The following is a 25,108-nucleotide window of genomic DNA, read 5'->3' as shown; positions in this document are numbered from 1 at the left end:
GTTGTGATACGGTCAACAAAAGGCTGGAAAATTAAGCAAATGCAGGTCAGTAACACGATGAGATATGAAAAGAGCACCTGAGAGAGGTAGAGCCCCTCAGAAGTAAAAAGAAAAAGTTGTTACAGGGGCAATGAAAGGCTGGAAAAGAAAGCAACAGCAAGGTCAGTAACAGAATGAGATATGAAAAGAGCACCTTAGAGAGGTAGAGCCCCATCAGAAGTAAAAAAAAAGTTGTTACAGGGGGCAACGAAAAGCTGGAAAAGAAAGCAACAGCAAGGTCAGTAACACGATGAGGTATGAAAAGAGCACCTTAGAGAGGTAGAGCACCTCAGAAGTAAAAAAAAGTTGTGATAGGGTCAACAAAAGGCTGGAAAATTAAGCAAATGCAAGGTCAGTAACACGATGAGGTATGAAAAGAGCACCTTAGAGAGGTAGAGCCCCTCAGAAGTAGAAAAAAGTTGTTACAGGCGCAACGAAAGGATGGAAAAGTAAACAACAGCAAGGTCAGTAACACGATGAGGTATGAAAAGAGCACCTTAGAGAGGTAGAGCCCATCAGAAGTAAAAAAAAGTTGCTACATTGGGCAACGAAAGGCCGTAAAAGAAAGCAACAGCAAGGTCAGTAACAAGATGAGGAATGAAAAGAGCACCTTAGAGAGGTAGAGCCCCTCAAAAGTAAAAAAAAGTTTTAACAGGGGGCATCGAAAGGCTGGAAAAAAGAAAGCAAAAGCATGGTCAGTAACACGATGACGTATGAAAAGAGCACCTTAGAGAGGTAGAGCCTCTCAGAAGTAAAAAAAAAAAAAGTTGTGACAGGGGGCAACGAAAGGCTGGAAAAGTGAGCAACAGCAAGGTCAGTAACACGATGACGTATGAAAAGAGCACCTGAGAGAGGTAGAGCCCCTCAGAAGTAAAAAAAAGTTGTGATAGGGTCAACAAAAGGCTGGAAAATTAAGCAAATGCAAGGTCAGTAACATGATGAGGTATGAAAAGAGCACCTCAGAGAGGTAGAGCCACTCAGAAGTAAAAAAAAGTTGTTACAGGCGCAACGAAAGGATGGAAAAGTAAACAAACGCAACATCAGTAAAACGATGAGGTATGAAAAGAGCACCTTAGAGAGGTAGAGCACCTCAGAAGTAAAAAAAAGTTGTGATAGGGTCAACAAAAGGCTGGAAAATTAAGCAAATGCAGGTCAGTAACATGATGAGGTATGAAAAGAGCACCGCAGAGAGGTAGAGCCTCTCAGATGTAAAAAAAAGTTGTTACAGGGGTTAACGAAAGGCTGGAAAAGAAAGCAACAGCATGGTCAGTAACAAGGTGAGGTATTAAAAGAGCAACTCAGAGAGGTAGAGCCTCTCAGAAGTAAAAAAAAACTTGTGAAAGGGGGCAACGAAAGGCTGGAAAAGTAAACAAACGCAACATCAGTAAAACGATGAGGTATGAAAAGAGCACCTTAGAGAGGTAGAGCCTCTCAGAAGTAAAAAAAAAGTTGTGAAAGGGGGCAACGAAAGGCTGGAAAAGTAAGCAACAGCAAGGTCCGTAACAGAATGAGATATGAAAAGAGCACCTTAGAGAGGTAGAGCCCATCAGAAGTAGAAAAAAGTTGCTACATTGGGCAACGAAAGGCCGTAAAAGAAAGCAACAGCAAGGTCAGTAACATGATGACGTATGAAAAGAGCACCTTAGAGAGGTAGAGCCCATCAGAAGTAGAAAAAAGTTGCTACATTGGGCAACGAAAGGCCGTAAAAGAAAGCAACAGCAAAGTCAGTAACACGATGACGTATGAAAAGAGCACCTTAGAGAGGTAGAGCCCCTCAGAAGTAAAAAAAAGTTGTGATAGGGTCAACAAAAGGCTGGAAAATTAAGCAAATGTAGGTCAGTAACATGATGAGGTATGAAAAGAGCACCTCAGAGAGGTAGAGCCCCTCAGAAGTAAAAAAAAGTTGTTACAGGCGCAACGAAAGGATGGAAAAGTAAACAAACGCAACATCAGTAAAACGATGAGGTATGAAAAGAGCACCTTAGAGAGGTAGAGCACCTCAGAAGTAAAAAAAAGTTGTGATAGGGTCAACAAAAGGCTGGAAAATTAAGCAAATGCAGGTCAGTAACATGATGAGGTATGAAAAGAGCACTGCAGAGAGGTAGAGCCCCTCAGAAGTAAAAAGAAAAAAAAAGTTTTGACAGGAGGCAACGAAAAGCTGGAAAAGTAAGCAACGGCAAGGTCAGTAACACGATGAGGTATGAAAAGAGCACCTGAGAGAGGTAGAGCCTCTCAGATGTAAAAAAAAGTTGTTACAGGGGGCAACGAAAGGCTGGAAAAGAAAGCAACAGCATGGTCAGTAACAAGGTGAGGTATTAAAAGAGCAACTCAGAGAGGTAGAGCCTCTCAGAAGTAAAAAAAAACTTGTGAAAGGGGGCAACGAAAGGCTGGAAAAGTAAGCAACAGCAAGGTCCGTAACAGAATGAGATATGAAAAGAGCACCTTAGAGAGGTAGAGCCCCTCAAAAGTAAAAAAAAGTTTTAACAGGGGGCATCGAAAGGCTGGAAAAAAGAAAGCAAAAGCATGGTCAGTAACACGATGACGTATGAAAAGAGCACCTCAGAGAGGTAGAGCCACTCAGAAGTAAAAAAAAGTTGTTACAGGCGCAACGAAAGGATGGAAAAGTAAACAAACGCAACATCAGTAAAACGATGAGGTATGAAAAGAGCACCTTAGAGAGGTAGAGCCTCTCAGAAGTAAAAAAAAAGTTGTGAAAGGGGGCAACGAAAGGCTGGAAAAGTAAGCAACAGCAAGGTCCGTAACAGAATGAGATATGAAAAGAGCACCTTAGAGAGGTAGAGCCCATCAGAAGTAGAAAAAAGTTGCTACATTGGGCAACGAAAGGCCGTAAAAGAAAGCAACAGCAAGGTCAGTAACATGATGACGTATGAAAAGAGCACCTTAGAGAGGTAGAGCCCATCAGAAGTAGAAAAAAGTTGCTACATTGGGCAACGAAAGGCCGTAAAAGAAAGCAACAGCAAAGTCAGTAACACGATGACGTATGAAAAGAGCACCTTAGAGAGGTAGAGCCCCTCAGAAGTAAAAAAAAGTTGTGATAGGGTCAACAAAAGGCTGGAAAATTAAGCAAATGTAGGTCAGTAACATGATGAGGTATGAAAAGAGCACCTCAGAGAGGTAGAGCCCCTCAGAAGTAAAAAAAAGTTGTTACAGGCGCAACGAAAGGATGGAAAAGTAAACAAACGCAACATCAGTAAAACGATGAGGTATGAAAAGAGCACCTTAGAGAGGTAGAGCACCTCAGAAGTAAAAAAAAGTTGTGATAGGGTCAACAAAAGGCTGGAAAATTAAGCAAATGCAGGTCAGTAACATGATGAGGTATGAAAAGAGCACCGCAGAGAGGTAGAGCCCCTCAGTTGCAAAAGAAAAAAAAGTTGTGACAGGGGCAACGAAAGGCTGGAAAAGAAAGCAACAGCAAGGTCAGTAAAACGATGACGTATGAAAAGAGCACCTTAGAGAGGTAGAGCCTTTCAGAAGTAAAAAAAAGTTGTTACAGGGGGCAACGAACAGTCGGAAAAGAAAGCAACAGCAAGGTCAGTAACACGATGAGGTATGAAAAGAGCAACTCAGAGAGGTAGAGCCCCTCAGAAGTAAAAAAAAAGTTGTTACAGGGGGCAGCGAAAAGCTGGAAAAAAAAGCAACAGCAAGGTCAGTAACACGTTGAGGTATGAAAAGAGTACTTCAGAGAGGTAGAGCCCCTCAGAAATAGAAAAAAGTTGCTACATTGGGCAACGAAAGGCCGTAAAAGAAAGCAACAGCAAGGTCAGTAACACGATGAGGTATGAAAAGAGCACCTTAGAGAGGTAGAGCACCTCAGAAGTAAAAAAAAGTTGTGATAGGGTCAACAAAAGGCTGGAAAATTAAGCAAATGCAGGTCAGTAACATGATGAGGTATGAAAAGAGCACCGCAGAGAGGTAGAGCCCCTCAGAAGTAAAAAAAAGTTGTTACAGGCGCAACGAAAGGATGGAAAAGTAAACAAACGCAAGGTCAGTAAAACGATGAGGTATGAAAAGAGCACCTTAGAGAGGTAGAGCCCATCAGAAGTAGAAAAAAGTTGCTACATTGGGCAACGAAAGGCCGGAAAAGAAAGCAACAGCAAGGTCAGTAAAATGATGAGGTATGAAAAGAGCACCTTAGAGACGTAGAGCCCCTCAGAAGTAAAAAAAAGTTGTTACAGGCGCAACGAAAGTATGGAAAAGTAAACAAACGCAAGGTCAGTAAAACGATGACGTATGAAAAGAGCACCTTAGAGAGGTAGAGCCCCTCAGAAGTAGAAAAAAGTTGCTACAGGGTCAACAAAAGGCTGGAAAATTAAGCAAATGCAAGGTCAGTAACACGATGAGGTATGAAAAGAGCACCTTAGAGAGGTAGAGCCTCTCAGATGTAAAAAAAAGTTGTTACAGGGGGCAACGAAAGGCTGGAAAAGAAAGCAACAGCATGGTCAGTAACAAGGTGAGGTATTAAAAGAGCAACTCAGAGAGGTAGAGCCCCTCAGAAGTAAAAAAAAAGTTGTGAAAGGGGGCAACGAAAGGCTGGAAAAGTAAGCAACAGCAAGGTCCGTAACAGAATGAGATATGAAAAGAGCACCTTAGAGAGGTAGAGCCCCATCAGAAGTAAAAAAAAAGTTGTTACAGGGGGCAACGAAAAGCTGGAAAAGAAAGCAACAGCAAGGTCAGTAACACGATGAGGTATGAAAAGAGCACCTTAGAGAGGTAGAGCCCCTCAGAAGTAAAAAAAAGTTGTTACAGGCGCAACGAAAGGATGGAAAAGTAAACAAACGCAAGGTCAGTAAAACGATGAGGTATGAAAAGAGCACCTTAGAGAGGTAGAGCCCATCAGAAGTAGAAAAAAGTTGCTACATTGGGCAACGAAAGGCCGGAAAAGAAAGCAACAGCAAGGTCAGTAAAATGATGAGGTATGAAAAGAGCACCTTAGAGAGGATGAGCCCCTCAGAAGTAAAAAAAAGTTGTTACGGGGCAACGAAAGGATGGAAAATTAAGCAACAGCAAGGTCAGTAACACGATGAGGTATGAAAAGAGCACCTTAGAGAGGTAGAGCCTCTCAGAAGTAAAAAAAAGTTGTTACAGGGGGCAACGAAAGGCCGGAAAAGAAAGCAACAGCAAGGTCAGTAACAAGGTGAGGTATTAAAAGAGCAACTCAGAGAGGTAGAGCCCCTCAAAAGTAAAAATAGTTGCTACAGGGTCAACAAAAGGCTGGAAAATTAAGCAAATGCAAGGTCAGTAACACGATGAGGTATGAAAAGAGCACCTTAGAGAGGTAGAGCCTCTCAGAAGTAAAAAAAAGTTGTTACAGGGGGCATCGAAAGGCCGGAAAAGAAAGCAACAGCAAGGTCAGTAACAAGGTGAGGTATTAAAAGAGCAACTCAGAGAGGTAGAGCCCCTCAAAAGTAAAAATAGTTGCTACAGGGTCAACAAAAGGCTGGAAAATTAAGCAAATGCAAGGTCAGTAACACGATGAGGTATGAAAAGAGCACCTTAGAGAGGATGAGCCCCTCAGAAGTAAAAAAAAATTTGTGACAGGGGCAATGAAAGGCTGGAAAAGAAAGCAACAGCAAGGTCAGTAACATGATGAGGTATGAAAAGAGCACCTCAGAGAGGTAGAGCCTCTCAGAAGTAAAAAAAAAAAAGTTGTGACAGGGGGCAACGAAATGCTGGAAAAGTAAGCAACAGGCAGGTCAGTAAAACGATGACGTATGAAAAGAGCACCTTAGAGAGGTAGAGCCTCTCAGAAGTAAAAAAAAAAAAAGTTGTTACAGGGTCAACAAAAGGCTGGAAAATTAAGCAAATGCAAGGTCAGTAACACGATGAGGTATGAAAAGAGCACCTGAGAGAGGTAGAGCCCCTCAGAAGTAAAAAAAAAAGTTGTGACAGGAGGCAACGAAAGGATGGAAAAGTAAACAACAGCAAGGTCAGTAAAACGATGAGGTATGAAAAGAGCACCTTAGAGAGGTAGAGCCCCTCAGAAGTAAAAAAAAAAGTTGTGACAGGAGGCAACGAAAGGATGGAAAAGTAAACAACAGCAAGGTCAGTAAAACGATGAGGTATGAAAAGAGCACCTTAGAGAGGTAGAGCCCCTCAGAAGTACAAAAAAAAAGTTGTGACAGGAGGCAACGAAAGGATGGAAAAGTAAACAACAGCAAGGTCAGTAAAACGATGACGTATAAAAAGAGCACCTTAGAGAGGTAGAGCCGCTCAGAAATAAAAAAAAGTTGTGACAGGAGGCAACGAAAGGATGGAAAATTAGGCAACAGCAAGGTCAGTAACACGATGAGGTATGAAAAGAGCACCTTAGAGAGGTAGAGCCTCTCAGATGTAAAAAAAGGTTGTTACAGGGGGCAACGAACGGTCGGAAAAGAAAGCAACAGCAAGGTCAGTAACACGATGACGTATGAAAAGAGCACCTTAGAGAGGTAGAGCCCCTCAGAAGTAAAAAAAAGTTGTGAAAGGGGGCAACGAAAGGCTGGAAAAGTAAGCAACAGCAAGGTCCGTAACAGAATGAGATATGAAAAGAGCACCTTAGAGAGGTAGAGCCCCATCAGAAGTAAAAAAAAAGTTGTTACAGGGGGCAACGAAAAGCTGGAAAAAAAAGCAACAGCAAGGTCAGTAACACGTTGAGGTATGAAAAGAGCACTTCAGAGAGGTAGAGCCCCTCAGAAATAAAAATAAAGTTGTTACAGGGGGCAACGAAAAGCTGGAAAAGAAAGCAACAGCAAGGTCAGTAACACGATGAGGTATGAAAAGAGCACCTTAGAGAGGTAGAGCACCTCAGAAGTAAAAAAAAGTTGTGATAGGGTCAACAAAAGGCTGGAAAATTAAGCAAATGCAGGTCAGTAACATGATGAGGTATGAAAAGAGCACCGCAGAGAGGTAGAGCCCCTCAGAAGTAAAAAAAAGTTGTTACAGGCGCAACGAAAGGATGGAAAAGTAAACAAACGCAAGGTCAGTAAAACGATGAGGTATGAAAAGAGCACCTTAGAGAGGTAGAGCCTCTCAGAAATAAAAAAAAAGTTGTTACAGGGGGCAACGAAAGGCTGGAAAAGTAAACAACAGCAAGGTCAGTAAAACTATGACGTATGAAAAGAGCACCTTAGAGAGGTAGAGCCTCTCAGAAATAAAAAAAAAGTTGTTACAGGGCGCAACGAAAAGATGGAAAAGTAAGCAACAGCAAGCAACAGCAAGGTCAGTAACACGATGAGGTATGAAAAGAGCACCTTAGAGAGGTAGAGCCTCTCAGAAATAAAAAAAAAGTTGTTACAGGGCGCAACGAAAAGATGGAAAAGTAAGCAACAGCAAGGTCAGTAACACGATGAGGTATGAAAAGAGCACTTTAGAGAGGTAGAGCACCTCAGAAGTAAAAAAAAGTTGTGATACGGTCAACAAAAGGCTGGAAAATTAAGCAAATGCAGGTCAGTAACACGATGAGATATGAAAAGAGCACCTGAGAGAGGTAGAGCCCCTCAGAAGTAAAAAGAAAAAGTTGTTACAGGGGCAATGAAAGGCTGGAAAAGAAAGCAACAGCAAGGTCAGTAACAGAATGAGATATGAAAAGAGCACCTTAGAGAGGTAGAGCCCCATCAGAAGTAAAAAAAAAGTTGTTACAGGGGGCAACGAAAAGCTGGAAAAGAAAGCAACAGCAAGGTCAGTAACACGATGAGGTATGAAAAGAGCACTTTAGAGAGGTAGAGCACCTCAGAAGTAAAAAAAAGTTGTGATAGGGTCAACAAAAGGCTGGAAAATTAAGCAAATGCAAGGTCAGTAACACGATGAGGTATGAAAAGAGCACCTTAGAGAGGTAGAGCCCCTCAGAAGTAGAAAAAAGTTGTTACAGGCGCAACGAAAGGATGGAAAAGTAAACAACAGCAAGGTCAGTAACACGATGAGGTATGAAAAGAGCACCTTAGAGAGGTAGAGCCCATCAGAAGTAAAAAAAAGTTGCTACATTGGGCAACGAAAGGCCGTAAAAGAAAGCAACAGCAAGGTCAGTAACAAGATGAGGAATGAAAAGAGCACCTTAGAGAGGTAGAGCCCCTCAAAAGTAAAAAAAAGTTTTAACAGGGGGCATCGAAAGGCTGGAAAAAAGAAAGCAAAAGCATGGTCAGTAACACGATGACGTATGAAAAGAGCACCTTAGAGAGGTAGAGCCTCTCAGAAGTAAAAAAAAAAAAAGTTGTGACAGGGGGCAACGAAAGGCTGGAAAAGTGAGCAACAGCAAGGTCAGTAACACGATGACGTATGAAAAGAGCACCTGAGAGAGGTAGAGCCCCTCAGAAGTAAAAAAAAGTTGTGATAGGGTCAACAAAAGGCTGGAAAATTAAGCAAATGCAAGGTCAGTAACATGATGAGGTATGAAAAGAGCACCTCAGAGAGGTAGAGCCACTCAGAAGTAAAAAAAAGTTGTTACAGGCGCAACGAAAGGATGGAAAAGTAAACAAACGCAACATCAGTAAAACGATGAGGTATGAAAAGAGCACCTTAGAGAGGTAGAGCACCTCAGAAGTAAAAAAAAGTTGTGATAGGGTCAACAAAAGGCTGGAAAATTAAGCAAATGCAGGTCAGTAACATGATGAGGTATGAAAAGAGCACCGCAGAGAGGTAGAGCCTCTCAGATGTAAAAAAAAGTTGTTACAGGGGTTAACGAAAGGCTGGAAAAGAAAGCAACAGCATGGTCAGTAACAAGGTGAGGTATTAAAAGAGCAACTCAGAGAGGTAGAGCCTCTCAGAAGTAAAAAAAAACTTGTGAAAGGGGGCAACGAAAGGCTGGAAAAGTAAACAAACGCAACATCAGTAAAACGATGATCAGTAAAACGATGAGGTATGAAAAGAGCACCTTAGAGAGGTAGAGCCTCTCAGAAGTAAAAAAAAAGTTGTGAAAGGGGGCAACGAAAGGCTGGAAAAGTAAGCAACAGCAAGGTCCGTAACAGAATGAGATATGAAAAGAGCACCTTAGAGAGGTAGAGCCCATCAGAAGTAGAAAAAAGTTGCTACATTGGGCAACGAAAGGCCGTAAAAGAAAGCAACAGCAAGGTCAGTAACATGATGACGTATGAAAAGAGCACCTTAGAGAGGTAGAGCCCATCAGAAGTAGAAAAAAGTTGCTACATTGGGCAACGAAAGGCCGTAAAAGAAAGCAACAGCAAAGTCAGTAACACGATGACGTATGAAAAGAGCACCTTAGAGAGGTAGAGCTCCTCAGAAGTAAAAACAAGTTGTGATAGGGTCAACAAAAGGCTGGAAAATTAAGCAAATGTAGGTCAGTAACATGATGAGGTATGAAAAGAGCACCGCAGAGAGGTAGAGCCTCTCAGAAGTAAAAAAAAGTTGTGATAGGGTCAACAAAAGGCTGGAAAATTAAGCAAATGTAGGTCAGTAACATGATGAGGTATGAAAAGAGCACCTCAGAGAGGTAGAGCCCCTCAGAAGTAAAAAAAAGTTGTTACAGGCGCAACGAAAGGATGGAAAAGTAAACAAACGCAACATCAGTAAAACGATGAGGTATGAAAAGAGCACCTTAGAGAGGTAGAGCCCCTCAGAAGTAAAAAAAAGTTGTGATAGGGTCAACAAAAGGCTGGAAAATTAAGCAAATGTAGGTCAGTAACATGATGAGGTATGAAAAGAGCACCTCAGAGAGGTAGAGCCCCTCAGAAGTAAAAAAAAGTTGTTACAGGCGCAACGAAAGGATGGAAAAGTAAACAAACGCAACATCAGTAAAACGATGAGGTATGAAAAGAGCACCTTAGAGAGGTAGAGCACCTCAGAAGTAAAAAAAAGTTGTGATAGGGTCAACAAAAGGCTGGAAAATTAAGCAAATGCAGGTCAGTAACATGATGAGGTATGAAAAGAGCACCGCAGAGAGGTAGAGCCCCTCAGTTGCAAAAGAAAAAAAAGTTGTGACAGGGGCAACGAAAGGCTGGAAAATTAAGCAAATGCAGGTCAGTAAAACGATGACGTATGAAAAGAGCACCTTAGAGAGGTAGAGCCTTTCAGAAGTAAAAAAAAGTTGTTACAGGGGGCAACGAACAGTCGGAAAAGAAAGCAACAGCAAGGTCAGTAACACGATGAGGTATGAAAAGAGCAACTCAGAGAGGTAGAGCCCCTCAGAAGTAAAAAAAAAGTTGTTACAGGGGGCAGCGAAAAGCTGGAAAAAAAAGCAACAGCAAGGTCAGTAACACGTTGAGGTATGAAAAGAGCACTTCAGAGAGGTAGAGCCCCTCAGAAATAAAAATAAAGTTGTTACAGGGGGCAACGAAAAGCTGGAAAAGAAAGCAACAGCAAGGTCAGTAACACGATGAGGTATGAAAAGAGCACCTTAGAGAGGTAGAGCCCATCAGAAGTAGAAAAAAGTTGCTACATTGGGCAACGAAAGGCCGTAAAAGAAAGCAACAGCAAGGTCAGTAACACGATGAGGTATGAAAAGAGCACCTTAGAGAGGTAGAGCACCTCAGAAGTAAAAAAAAGTTGTGATAGGGTCAACAAAAGGCTGGAAAATTAAGCAAATGCAGGTCAGTAACATGATGAGGTATGAAAAGAGCACCGCAGAGAGGTAGAGCCCCTCAGAAGTAAAAAAAAGTTGTTACAGGCGCAACGAAAGGATGGAAAAGTAAACAAACGCAAGGTCAGTAAAACGATGAGGTATGAAAAGAGCACCTTAGAGAGGTAGAGCCCATCAGAAGTAGAAAAAAGTTGCTACATTGGGCAACGAAAGGCCGGAAAAGAAAGCAACAGCAAGGTCAGTAAAATGATGAGGTATGAAAAGAGCACCTTAGAGAGGTAGAGCCTCTCAGAAGTAAAAAAAGAAAAAGTTGTGACAGGAGGCAACGAAAAGCTGGAAAAGTAAGCAACAGCAAGGTCAGTAACAAGGTGAGGTATTAAAAGAGCACCTTAGAGACGTAGAGCCCCTCAGAAGTAAAAAAAAGTTGTTACAGGCGCAACGAAAGTATGGAAAAGTAAACAAACGCAAGGTCAGTAAAACGATGACGTATGAAAAGAGCACCTTAGAGAGGTAGAGCCCCTCAGAAGTAGAAAAAAGTTGCTAAAGGGTCAACAAAAGGCTGGAAAATTAAGCAAATGCAAGGTCAGTAACAAGGTGAGGTATTAAAAGAGCAACTCAGAGAGGTAGAGCCCCTCAGAAGTAAAAAAAAAGTTGTGAAAGGGGGCAACGAAAGGCTGGAAAAGTAAGCAACAGCAAGGTCCGTAACAGAATGAGATATGAAAAGAGCACCGCAGAGAGGTAGAGCCCCATCAGAAGTAAAAAAAAAGTTGTTACAGGGGGCAACGAAAAGCTGGAAAAGAAAGCAACAGCAAGGTCAGTAACACGATGAGGTATGAAAAGAGCACCTTAGAGAGGTAGAGCCCCTCAGAAGTAAAAAAAAGTTGTTACAGGCGCAACGAAAGGATGGAAAAGTAAACAAACGCAAGGTCAGTAAAACGATGAGGTATGAAAAGAGCACCTTAGAGAGGTAGAGCCCATCAGAAGTAGAAAAAAGTTGCTACATTGGGCAACGAAAGGCCGGAAAACAAAGCAACAGCAAGGTCAGTAAAATGATGAGGTATGAAAAGAGCACCTTAGAGAGGATGAGCCCCTCAGAAGTAAAAAAAAGTTGTTACGGGGCAACGAAAGGATGGAAAATTAAGCAACAGCAAGGTCAGTAACACGATGAGGTATGAAAAGAGCACCTTAGAGAGGTAGAGCCTCTCAGAAGTAAAAAAAAGTTGTTACAGGGGGCAACGAAAGGCCGGAAAAGAAAGCAACAGCAAGGTCAGTAACAAGGTGAGGTATTAAAAGAGCAACTCAGAGAGGTAGAGCCCCTCAAAAGTAAAAATAGTTGCTACAGGGTCAACAAAAGGCTGGAAAATTAAGCAAATGCAAGGTCAGTAACACGATGAGGTATGAAAAGAGCACCTTAGAGAGGATGAGCCCCTCAGAAGTAAAAAAAAATTTGTGACAGGGGCAATGAAAGGCTGGAAAAGAAAGCAACAGCAAGGTCAGTAACATGATGAGGTATGAAAAGAGCACCTCAGAGAGGTAGAGCCTCTCAGAAGTAAAAAAAAAAAAAGTTGTGACAGGGGGCAACGAAATGCTGGAAAAGTAAGCAACAGGCAGGTCAGTAACACGATGAGGTATGAAAAGAGCACCTTAGAGAGGTAGAGCCCCTCAGAAGTAAAAAAAAAAGTTGTGACAGGAGGCAACGAAAGGATGGAAAAGTAAACAACAGCAAGGTCAGTAAAACGATGAGGTATGAAAAGAGCACCTTAGAGAGGTAGAGCCCCTCAGAAGTAAAAAAAAAAGTTGTGACAGGAGGCAACGAAAGGATGGAAAAGTAAACAACAGCAAGGTCAGTAAAACGATGACGTATAAAAAGAGCACCTTAGAGAGGTAGAGCCGCTCAGAAATAAAAAAAAGTTGTGACAGGAGGCAACGAAAGGATAGAAAAGTAAACAACAGCAAGGTCAGTAAAACGATGAGGTATGAAAAGAGCACCTTAGAGAGGTAGAGCCCCTCAGAAGTAAAAAAAAAAGTTGTGACAGGAGGCAACGAAAGGATGGAAAAGTAAACAACAGCAAGGTCAGTAAAACGATGACGTATAAAAAGAGCACCTTAGAGAGGTAGAGCCGCTCAGAAATAAAAAAAAGTTGTGACAGGAGGCAACGAAAGGATGGAAAAGAAAGCAACAGCAAGGTCAGTAACACGATGACGTATGAAAAGAGCACCTTAGAGAGGTAGAGCCCCTCAGAAGTAAAAAAAAGTTGTGAAAGGGGGCAACGAAAGGCTGGAAAAGTAAGCAACAGCAAGGTCCGTAACAGAATGAGATATGAAAAGAGCACCTTAGAGAGGTAGAGCCCCATCAGAAGTAAAAAAAAAGTTGTTACAGGGGGCAACGAAAAGCTGGAAAAGAAAGCAACAGCAAGGTCAGTAACACGATGAGGTATGAAAAGAGCACCTTAGAGAGGTAGAGCCCCTCAGAAGTAGAAAAAAGTTGCTACAGGGTCAACAAAAGGCTGGAAAATTAAGCAACAGCAAGGTCAGTAACACGATGAGGTATGAAAAGAGCACCTTAGAGAGGTAGAGCCCCTCAGAAGTAAAAAAAAGTTGTGAAAGGGGGCAACGAAAGGCTGGAAAAGTAAGCAACAGCAAGGTCCGTAACAGAATGAGATATGAAAAGAGCACCTTAGAGAGGTAGAGCCCCATCAGAAGTAAAAAAAAAGTTGTTACAGGGGGCAACGAAAAGCTGGAAAAGAAAGCAACAGCAAGGTCAGTAACACATTGAGGTATGAAAAGAGCACCTTAGAGAGGTAGAGCACCTCAGAAGTAAAAAAAAGTTGTTACAGGGGGCAAAGAAAGGATGGAAAAGTAAACAAACGCAAGGTCAGTAAAACGATGAGGTATGAAAAGAGCACCTTAGAGAGGTAGAGCCTCTCAGAAGTAAAAAAAAGTTGTTACAGGGGGCAACGAAAGGATGGAAAAGAAAGCAACAATAAGGTCAGTAACACATTGAGGTATGAAAAGAGCACCTTAGAGAGGTAGATTACCTCAGAAGTAAAAAAAAGTTGTTACAGGGGGCAAAGAAAGGATGGAAAAGTAAACAAACGCAAGGTCAGTAACACGATGAGGTATGAAAAGAGCACCTTAGAGAGGTAGAGCCCCTCAGAAGTAAAAAAAAGTTTTAACAAGGGGCATCGAAAGGCTGGAAAAAAGAAAGCAAAAGCATAGTCAGTAACACGATGACGTATGAAAAGAGCACCTTAGAGAGGTAGAGCCCCTCAGAAGTAAAAAAAAATTTGTGACAGCGGCAATGAAAGGCTGGAAAAGAAAGCAATAGCAAGGTCAGTAACATGATGAGGTATGAAAAGAGCACCTTAGAGAGGTAGAGCCTCTCAGAAGTAAAAAAAAAAAAAGTTGTGACAGGAGGCAACGAAAAGCTGGAAAAGTAAGCAACAGCAAGGTCAGTAACACGATGACGTATGAAAAGAGCACCTTAGAGAGGTAGAGCCCCGCAGAAGTAAAAAAAAATTGTGACGGGGGCAACGAAAGGTTGGAAAAGTAAACAACAGCAGGGTCAGTAATACGATGAGGTATGAAAAGAGCACCTTAGAGAGGTAGAGCCTTTCAGAAGTAAAAAAAAGTTGTTACAGGGGCAATGAAAGGCTGGAAAATTAAACAACAGCAAGGTCAGTAACACGATGAGGTATGAAAAGAGCACCTTAGAGAGGTAGAGCCCCTCAGAAGTAAAAAAAAATTGTGACGGGGGCAACGAAAGGTTGGAAAAGTAAACAACAGCAAGGTCAGTAACACAATGAGGTATGAAAAGAGCACCTTAGAGAGGTAGAGCCTTTCAGAAGTAAAAAAAAGTTGTTACAGGGGCAATGAAAGGCTGGAAAATTAAACAACAGCAAGGTCAGTAACACGATGAGGTATGAAAAGAGCACCTTAGAGAGGTAGAGCCCCTCGGAAGTTAAAAAAAAAGTTGTTACAGGGGCAACGAAAGGCTGGAAAATTAAACAACAGCAAGGTGAGTAACATGATGAGGTATGAAAAGAGCACCTGAGAGAGGTAGATTCCCTCAGAAGTAAAAAAAAAGCTGTGACGGGGGCAACGAAAGGCTGGAAAATTAAACAACAGCAAGGTCAGTAACACGATGAGGTATGAAAAGAGCACCTTAGAGAGGTAGAGCCCCTCAGAAGTAAAAAAAAGTTGTGAAAGGGGGCAACGAAAGGCTGGAAAAGTAAGCAACAGCAAGGTCCGTAACAGAATGAGATATGAAAAGAGCACCTTAGAGAGGTAGAGCACCTCAGAAGTAAAAAAAAGTTGTTACAGGGGGCAAAGAAAGGATGGAAAAGTAAACAAACGCAAGGTCAGTAAAACGATGAGGTATGAAAAGAGCACCTTAGAGAGGTAGAGCCTCTCAGAAGTAAAAAAAAGTTGTTACAGGGGGCAACGAAAGGATGGAAAAGAAAGCAACAATAAGGTCAGTAACACATTGAGGTATGAAAAGAGCACCTTAGAGAGGTAGATTACCTCAGAAGTAAAAAAAAGTTGTTACAGGGGGCAAAGAAAGGATGGAAAAGTAAACAAACGCAAGGTCAGTAACACGATGAGGTATGAAAAGAGCACCTTAGAGAGGTAGAGCCCCTCAGAAGTAAAAAAAAGTTTTAACAAGGGGCATCGAAAGGCTGGAAAAAAGAAAGCAAAAGCATAGTCAGTAACACGATGACGTATGAAAAGAGCACCTTAGAGAGGTAGAGCCCCTCAGAAGTAAAAAAAAATTTGTGACAGCGGCAATGAAAGGCTGGAAAAGAAAGCAATAGCAAGGTCAGTAACATGATGAGGTATGAAAAGAGCACCTTAGAGAGAAAGAGCCTCTCAGAAGTAAAAAAAAAAAAAGTTGTGACAGGAGGCAACGAAAAGCTGGAAAAGTAAGCAACAGCAAGGTCAGTAACACGATGACGTATGAAAAGAGCACCTTAGAGAGGTAGAGCCCCGCAGAAGTAAAAAAAAATTGTGACGGGGGCAACGAAAGGTTGGAAAAGTAAACAACAGCAGGGTCAGTAATACGATGAGGTATGAAAAGAGCACCTTAGAGAGGTAGAGCCTTTCAGAAGTAAAAAAAAGTTGTTACAGGGGCAATGAAAGGCTGGAAAATTAAACAACAGCAAGGTCAGTAACACGATGAGGTATGAAAAGAGCACCTTAGAGAGGTAGAGCCCCTCGGAAGTTAAAAAAAAAGTTGTTACAGGGGCAACGAAAGGCTGGAAAATTAAACAACAGCAAGGTCAGTAACACGATGAGGTATGAAAAGAGCACCTTAGAGAGGTAGAGCCCCTCGGAAGTTAAAAAAAAAGTTGTTACAGGGGGCATCGAAAGGCTGTAAAATAAAGCAACAGCAAGGTCAGTAACACGATGAAGAAAATTCTTGCTCAATCTTTAAATATTCCATAATCTACAATATATCATATCAACAGATTCAGAGAATCTCTGTGATCAATTTCAGTAAAATTTATATTTGCAAAACATTGCATTTGGTTTTTACTGACAATTTACACACCATCCAAACTTTTTAATCAGCACTAGTCGTTCAGACCTGGTCTGAACGTATTTTTGTTCTGATAAATCAAAGTGTTAATGAGGGTCTTAACAAAGCAAGAAAAACACTCATCTGTGTGTGTGTGTGAGTCACAGCAGAGGTCAACCAATCAGGTGGTTCCTACCTTGTTTAGAGAGCGTTAGTATGCAAGGCAGAGTGGATGTTTGCATTTGAATGTAGAGTGGTGTTTCGTTTAAAACAGCAGCGTAAGCAACAGTCACAGCCGGACACTGGGGTGCATCTCCACTGTGTACTTTTGCTGCATTAGATCTGTCTGATCTCTCCCACATTTTACTTCAAAACAGAAGCTCCAGCTGCTTCCTTTAAAGAGACAGTTGGACAAAGTAGTTGAAACTTGTCAAAGTCAAATTTTAATTTGAAGTTTTTCGGGAACATGAAGTCAGAGTGGCTTCCTCTCATTTGTCACAGCAATCCTCTTAAATTAAACTGAGCAGAGTTTTATGTTTCAAACAGAAGAGACAAACCTTAAATCAACAGAAGAACTAAAAAGGAGACTGATCTGCAATTAGAGACGGAGAAGAAGAGGAGGAGGAATCATCCAGTGCACAGACGCTTAAAAGAGATGAAAACTGGACTCAGGATGTCTGACTGACAGTGAAAGCTCTCTCTTTAAAAAAGCAATTATGTCGTGAGAATTAAATGTATCGTGAGCAAAAACTAAACCTAACCGAACTTTGTTCACTTTCTGACTAACAAAATCACATCACTGCCAACTTCTCCCAAAGGAAAGTCCCTCCAAAGCTCCTTTCACCACCTCAAAACCAGTTTTCTTTTTGCTCCTCGCTCCGAATCCTGTCTTGGATTGACTTGGTCAGGCCAGGTTACGGGGCGGCTGCTGTTTCTTGTCTTTGATCGCTTTCACACCCACATGCAGACACTATTGACAACTGACCTCCACGTTTCTTTAGTTTGGTTAATTTTGTGAATTTCCTCTGTTTCCCATCATTGTTGCAGCACAAAGAGCTCTCCAAAACTCAGAGTTTAGCATCAGACAGCTGAATTTGTTGTGTTGCTGTAAAATGAACTGCAGGTACTGATGACACATTTATTACCATTTTATTTCATGTTGAGGCCAAAGACAGAAAAACTCCATCATATTCAGAACAACACATCAAAATCCTAAAAAACAAGAAACATTCCAGCCACTGACGGAAGAAAGAGAAACAAAGATACTCCGTATCTTACTGAAAGCTGCAATAACAATGATAATAATAATGAAAACAACAACAACAATAATAATAATATTTATTATTATGAAGAATTATAATGAAAATATATAACAGTAATAATAACTATAATAATAATAACTATAATAATAATAATAATATTAATAATAATAATAATAACGGCTGCAGGTCAGATGACAGCACGGAGACTTCCTGTTCCAACTTTCTTCCTCAAAACTTCCACCAGACGCTCCAACCTGAGGAAGAAAAACATTTCTGTCAGAAATCTGAACTGAAGAAAGTGTGAAGACAGAAGTTTCCCTCCAACAGCCCTCCGCTCCCTCCTCCTCCGCTCCCTCCTCCTCCGCTCCCTCCTCCTCCGCTCCCTCCTCCTCCGCTCCCTCCACCTCCGCTCCCTCCTCCTCCGCTCCCTCCTCCTCCGCTCCCTCCACCTCCGCTCCCTCCACCTCCGCTCCCTCCACCTCCGCTCCCTCCTCCTCCGCTCCCTCCACCTCCGCTCCCTCCTCCTCCGCTCCCTCCTCCTCCGCTCCCTCCTCCTCCGCTCCCTCCACCTCCGCTCCCTCCACCTCCGCTCCCTCCACCTCCGCTCCCTCCTCCTCCGCTCCCTCCTCCTCCGCTCCCTCCTCCTCCGCTCCCTCCTCCTCCGCTCCCTCCACCTCCGCTCCCTCCACCTCCGCTCCCTCCACCTCCGCTCCCTCCTCCTCCGCTCCCTCCACCTCCGCTCCCTCCTCCTCCGCTCCCTCCTCCTCCGCTCCCTCCTCCTCCGCTCCCTCCTCCTCCGCTCCCTCCACCTCCGCTCCCTCCTCCTCCGCTCCCTCCTCCTCTGCTCCCTCCACCTCTGCTCCCTCCACCTCTGCTCCCTCCACCTCTGCTCCCTCCTCCTCTGCTCCCTCCACCTCCGCTCCCTCCACCTCCGCTCCCTCCTCCTCCGCTCCCTCCACCTCTGCTCCCTCCTCCTCTGCTCCCTCCACCTCCGCTCCCTCCACCTCCGCTCCCTCCACCTCCGCTCCCTCCTCCTCCGCTCCCTCCTCCTCTGCTCCCTCCTCCTCCGCTCCCTCCACCTCCGCTCCCTCCTCCTCCGCTCCCTCCTCCTCCGCTCCCTCCACCTCTGCTCCCTCCTCCTCTGCTCCCTCCACCTCCGCTCCCTCCACCTCCGCTCCCTCCACCTCCGCTCCCTCCTCCTCCGCTCCCTCCTCCTCCGCTCCCTCCTCCTCCGCTCCCTCCACCTCTGCTCCCTCCTCCTCCGCTCCCTCCACCTCCGCTCCCTCCACCTCCGCTCCCTCCACCTCCGCTCCCTCCTCCTCCGCTCCCTCCACCTCCGCTCCCTCCACCTCTGCTCCCTCCTCCTCCGCTCCCTCCTCCTCCGCTCCCTCCACCTCCGCTCCCTCCACCTCCGCTCCCTCCACCTCTGCTCCCTCCACCTCTGCTCCCTCCACCTCCGCTCCCTCCACCTCTGCTCCCTCCTCCTCTGCTCCCTCCACCTCTGCTCCCTCCTCCTCTGCTCCCTCCACCTCTGCTCCCTCCTCCTCTGCTCCCTCCACCTCTGCTCCCTCCACCTCTGCTCCCTCCTCCTCTGCTCCCTCCACCTCTGCTCCCTCCACCTCTGCTCCCTCCTCCTCTGCTCCCTCCACCTCTGCTCCCTCCTCCTCTGCTCCCTCCACCTCTGCTCCCTCCACCTCTGCTCCAGGTAGCAGAGAAGAAGAAGAGGAGGAGGAGGGTCTGCGGGTGGAGAAGAAGTGGCTGTAGAGAGCACAAACGAAGTATGGAAGAAGTGAAGAAAGAGGTAGCTGGTGCAGGGGGGGGTGACCTTCTAACTCTTAGTGAGACTTTCTCCCCCTCTTCAATTCAAATTAAACTTCTTCCCATCTGTAATAAGCAGCAGATTTTCGCAGCCCTTCCCATCGCAGAGCAAACATTCCTCTTCACAGCCCAGAAACCTGCGAGCCCCCCCCCACTCCCCGCTGGCAGCCAAATTAGAGCTGAAAGGCCCAGGTTTGAGCCCAGGAGGACAGCGTTGGACGCAGACGGAAGACTTAAGCTGTTTTCATCATGAATCTCATCCCTTCATCTTCAGCCCGATGAGATGAGGAGCAGCAGCAGAGGAAGTCACGTTATTCTGAATCAGACAAGAGTCAAACTCTGAAGGCTTAATTCTTCCTGATCAGCTTGGCAGCAGAGACACTCACAGAGGTGTCTGCTGAATATGAATCATCACATCTCCTCAGGCCTGCCTGCTTCACTGCCTTCCAGCACTCTGTCAAATGTTCCTCATAGCATGAAGAAGCTGAGCCACAGAGAGGTTTCCCTCTAAAAGGCTTTGACTGAGGCAGAAATCCTCCACCAGACAGGAAACAAATGTTACACAGCTGTAATATCTATCAATATCTATTAATATCTATTAACCTGCTGACTCAGAACCTCAAGGCTGGGGGGGTTGATCCAGTAAATACATCTGATCATATTTCCATCCCAGTCTCCCAGTAAAACAGCTGAGGTGTCCTCAGGTTGGATCTCAGTGGTTCAATCACCAAAGCGCTGCCCCCCCCCCACCACAGAGAATAAAAGGCTTGTGTGAAAGAAAGAGACTCTAATTTTAAAGTTAATAAGGTGACAGAAGAGTCAGGAGCACCAAAAACAAGCGTTTCCAGCCTGCTGGGAGTCCGGAGGAGTCCTGGTGGGACATCACTGTCTTCAGCTCACTTTTGCTTTTACTTTAAGCTCCTTTCTCATGTGAATGCTTGAAAAAAATAAACTTTTATAAAAATAGTGTGTGTGTGACAGAGAAATCACTCCAGCTGTGATTGACGTCTACCTGCCTGTTGTCATGGATACTGCAGTCAGCTTGCAGGCAGTCATATTCACAGAGTGAATGGATGTAATGTCCTGTGGAAAACGTGTGTTTGTGGAGTTAGAAATGAACTTGTAATGAAGGACGTTTAATGAGGCAGAGGTGCAGGATTCCAGAGCAGTGCTGGGTGGAAGCAACAGAGCTGGGAACTGTGCACGAGGTGGTACTGGCACTGTAAAGTACAGCGGGTCCATCAGCTGATCGGTTTCACTGATAAAGGACCAGACTTACATTACTGGCCAACACTGCTCTGTTCACACAACAGATCATTCCTCTCTGATGGTCAACATTTCTCCTCACACCTGTTCCACTCTCTGTGGCTCATAACTGTGACATCAGACCTCCTGTAGGCTCCCCCTGAACCTTTTAAGCCAGCTCATGGTGTGTGTGTTTCCCTCCTCCGTCCTGTTTATTTCACCTGTACCTGCTCAGAGTGTGCTGACCACAGCTGGAGCAAACAGCTGGAGCAAACAGCTGGAGCAAACAGCTGGAGCTGACCAGGACAAGCAGCTGGGTCAGTGGTTCAGTCCCTTATGCTTGTGACATTGAACTGTGGCCCTCTGTCTCCTGTAACACTGAGCAGTTCTGTGTGTGTGTGGAAGCTGGATAAATAATAAATGTTTAAATAGAGCTGTGCACATGTCAGATGCTTCGTGCAAAGACGTTCACCTGCGGACTCTCTCGCCGGCCTCTCGCTCTGCCTCCTGGCAGCGTTGAAGCTCCACCTCTACGCTCTGCTTCTCCCTGGTTAGCTGCTGCAGCTGGAGCAGGAGCGGGGGGGAGTGGGAGGCCTTCTCAGCTGAAATGATGTCACCAGGCAGGGAGGGAAGAGCCAGGTCCTGAGAGCTGACAGAGGAGGAGGAAGGTGTTCAGGTTTGGTCAAACTGACGTTCATCTCTGCTCAGATGTTCGAGTCTGAGGGAGCCCGACTCATTCTGAATCATTCTGACATCAAACATCAGCCACATTTAATCCACATATCATAAAGAAGATTTCTATCTGGATCTGAAAGGCAACGGTCATATAAATCCAGAGACTTTAACAGGAAACTGTTGGCTGTCTTCTGCTGCCAGTGATCACTTCAGATATAAAACGGAAATCAATTAATCAGTGAAAAAATAAAAGGTGAAGAAAAATAATGTCCAAAACTCATAATCCTTTATGAAATATGGTGAAAAGCACTTTGAATTGCCTTGTGCACGAATTGTGCTCCACAAATAAAAATGTCTCAACGTGTTTTCTCCATTAATGGAGTTCAGATTTTTGATTTTGGATCGCGACCCACATTCAAGTTTCTGGAAATTCAAAGAATTTGGGCATTTGATGGAAATCCCTGCATGTTTCTGTGTGTGTGAGGCAAAGTCAAGGTGATGCACCGCATTACAAACACACGGCTGCAGCCATGTTAGCCGTAGAATTACGATAAATGGAACAGGATGACATTTAAACAGAAGTTAAAGGAAATGAGTACTAAGACTTTTAAGATTTTCTTCTCATGAGAGACAGATGAGGGAGGTGGACAGATGGATGCATGGTGAAGACAACGCTGAAGTGGAAATGGAAACCAGCCTCAGGAATCAGAGGCCTGATCTGATCCTGGTGCAGCTCGCCTCATACCCACTCAGGACGGGGGATTCAGTCGAGGAGAGGTTACGATGCAACCTTTTAAAACATTTTTATCAATTAGCCAGTAAATGTCCAGGAAGCAGACACCCTTTCCACTTTTAAGATCAGGCTGAAACTTTCCTTTTTGATAAAGCTTATAGTTAGGGACGGCTCAGGTAATCCTGAAACATCCCATAGTTAAGCTGCTATAGGCTTAGACTGCTGGGGGAGCTCATCTGTCCCACCTTTCCTCACTTCGCTCTCTTTTTCCCCTGTTTTATTTCTCAAATGATTTTATGTACATGTGACATTATTGTGGTTATTAACTTGTGTTTCCCTGTTCCAGCAGGTATCCTTTGAATGGTGTTATGGTGTTTTTCCCCCCTCTTTTCCCTCTTTTCTGTCTTCTCAAACCCCAGCTGGTCGAGGCGGATGGCCACCCTTCCTGGTTCTGGTTCTGCCAGAGGTTTCTTCCTGGTTCTGCCAGAGGTTTCTTCCTGGTTCTGGTTCTGCCAGAGGTTTCTTCCTGGTTCTGGTTCTGCCAGAGGTTTCTTCCTGAGTCTGGTTCTGCCAGAGGTTTCTTCCTGGTTCTGCCAGAGGTTTCTTCCTGGTCCTGGTTCTGCCAGAGGTTTCTTCCTGTTAAAGGGACTCGTTCCTTTCCACAGTCCCTCAGGCTCAGGACGGGAGATTGGACTGAAGACAAGTTTCGGTCCAATCTGTTGGTTTCCTTAGCTAGGATATTATTTTTTTGAATTGGCTCCATATGAATTAATTGGATTATGATTACAATGAATTGAATTCCAATTGACTTGAATTGGACTATATTACTTAAGTGCCTTGAGATGAAAATTGTTGTAATCTGGCGCTTTATAAATAAAACTGAATTGAATTGAATAAAAAAAAAAATGAGAATCAAAGAAACTCCAAGGCACTCTCCTTCAGAAACAACTGAAAATGCCTCTGTTCCATTGGCACAGTCCCAGTATCTTAAAACACCGATGTGTTTCTGTCCATCAGCCCTCCTCCAGGGGTCTTAATACTAGAGTTCCACCAATAGGAATTCTCCACCGGGAATGTAACTTTCTGCCAGCAGTACAAAAAAAATGGATGCATAAATACAACTGGAGATGGCTTGATGTTTGAGGAAATTCTACAGGACTTTACGCCTTAAGGCGTGGTACAAGGGGAGTCCTATACTCTTTGCAAGTTCTTCAGCTGCAGGTAAGACCGATTCTCTTGTTTTAGGCCTCAGGTTTAAAACCAGATCCACTTTTTGCTCATTGTTTCAAAATGCAGCAATGAATACATCTGAAAAGAAGGGAAACTGAGATATTGAGAATTTATTGGAATGGGGACATTGGAAAGGAGATAATGGCGGCATTGTGGTTTGCAGCAGAGACATGTATGCCTGGGAGACTCATTTCGAGGCCGGATTCCGAGTAATGAATATTGTCACAGTTTATGTTAGGTTCTCATGTTTTCAGGTTATGTTCTGGTCATGTTTTTCCCTGCCACCTAGTTTCACTCATTGTTCACAGCTGCACCTCCTTCACTGATCACTCCCACAGTATTTAGTCTCCTGGTTTCCTTTCACCCATTGCAGAATCCTCACTAACCCTTCAAGCTATCACAGAAGTTAAGTCTGGTTTCCTGACTCATAGCCTCGTTGATTCAATCGTAGTCTTGCCATAGTTATGTTTGTTTAACCGTAGTCTTGACTCGTTTTTTCACAGTCTTGTTCCATAGCCACAGTCTTGTTCGGTTTATCCACGTTTAAGTATTTTTGAATCCGACTCTGCCGCGCTTTTTGTTCTTGCCTTTTGCTCCGTTTTTTTTGGAATAAACCTTCTTTTGTGAATCCAAAGAGCTGTATCTGGGTCCTACCTCACCACAGATCCTGACAAATATGAGTTTCTATATAATGAAAACCAAAGCAAACCTAGGTGAAGCAAACCTAATCCGGTGACCCAATATAGGTCACTAAATATCCAGGCCTGACTGAGGACTTAGATGTTTTTGGTAGCATTTATGATATTGGTAAAATGTTATTTTCTGTATTTTCGTGTAATTTCACTGTTTACAATGTGTTGATGACAATTAGAACAGGAATGTTGTGGGTCAAAAATGCCTTCTCAAGTTGTAGTTATCCATCCATTATTTGTAGAAAGTTCCATTACAGGTGGAGAAGTCCTGTTGAAACTTCTCTAAATCTGTTTGACTTCCTGAGGAAGGCTGGTGGGCCGAGACATGCTGGGTTTTAAAAGACGCTATGACATAAAAATAAAGGAATTAATTTCTAAAGGAGAGTGCCTTGGAGTCTTTTTGATCATCCAGCTTCTCTAAAGAGCACCTCAGATGATTACAGTTAGATCCCAGAAGTGCTCAACTGCAAACAATTTGAGATTTGATTGTATTATGACTGTATTACAGTGAATTGGACTGTAATTGTCTTGAATTGGACTGTATCTTTGCAATGCCCCGAAATGACATTTGTTCTGAATTCAACTGAATGGACTTCCACAGCGGAGGGATTCAGGTTAATTAAAGGTAAACAGAGAGAAAAAAGTTTGACCAGCTGAGTGCTGGATGTTGAGGCTGAACCACGGTGAGATTGGTTTTCTGATGGTTGCCATGGATACAACATTACAGGTTGATACCAGGTGGAAAACAGCTGAGTCCAATGTCAGAATCTTCCTAGATTGTCTGCTCTCCTGTATTTCTCATGAATACTCTGTCCTGATGTGATTTTCACCTGTGTCTCTGAGTCTGACTGATTTAAACCATCAGGTTCATTAATGGAGTCCCGCAGAAAAGAGCAGAACAGAGGAATTATGTTTCTGTTACATCTTCATCTTTTCATCAAGGTTCTGTTGGGCGCCACTGGCCTTTATTTAACTGTAGGTAGACAGGAAAGGACCAGAGAGAGAGCAGAAAGACACGCAGTAAAGAGCTTCAGCATCTATGTTAATTAGCATTTGCTCTTAAATAATGTCAAAATGACATCAACACAAAGACACACCCACTATTGTTAATGAGCTGTGCAGAATGCCCACAGCGTGGTATCTAAGCCAAGTGGGACCCTGCACTCTACCCAGACATCCCCTAACCAGCAATTCCAGCTCTAAGCTCTAGCACTGAATCTTCCACTGTGTGCATGTGTAAACAGTAACTGGACATACTAACTTTTTCTCTTGCCTGTGACGAGAACACCAGTCACTTGGTATAAGAAGCCCTCTTATAGGATAGGAGAGCTGAGATGCTTACATTCAACCACAAAACCGGCATATCTG

General features: G+C 43.7%; 2 protein-coding genes across 2 annotated transcripts in view; one reads left to right on the top strand and one right to left on the bottom strand.

The window, feature by feature from the left end:
- The window catches only part of clec14a (C-type lectin domain containing 14A), a 483,122-nt gene that overhangs the window by 82,941 nt on the left and 375,073 nt on the right, over positions 1-25,108 (top strand). The window lies entirely within an intron of this gene.
- The window catches only part of mipol1 (mirror-image polydactyly 1), a 90,457-nt gene continuing 82,845 nt past the window's right edge, over positions 17,497-25,108 (bottom strand). Inside the window, exons 13-14 of the mRNA XM_072365856.1 lie at positions 20,883-21,059; positions 17,497-17,601 (exon numbers count right to left, since the gene is read on the bottom strand). Of these exons, the coding sequence (XP_072221957.1) occupies positions 17,535-17,601; positions 20,883-21,059 (244 nt within the window). The 3' untranslated portion in view covers positions 17,497-17,534. The remainder of the gene's footprint in view (positions 17,602-20,882; positions 21,060-25,108) is intronic.

The sequence above is a fragment of the Leuresthes tenuis genome, unplaced genomic scaffold (genome assembly GCF_036924035.1).
Source record: "Leuresthes tenuis unplaced genomic scaffold, fLeuTen1.0.hap1 SCAF_15, whole genome shotgun sequence".
In the NCBI taxonomy this organism is placed as follows: domain Eukaryota; kingdom Metazoa; phylum Chordata; class Actinopteri; order Atheriniformes; family Atherinopsidae; genus Leuresthes; species Leuresthes tenuis.
The sequence above is the reverse complement of the archived record's forward strand: the minus strand, read 5'-3'. Positions and strand labels throughout refer to the sequence as shown.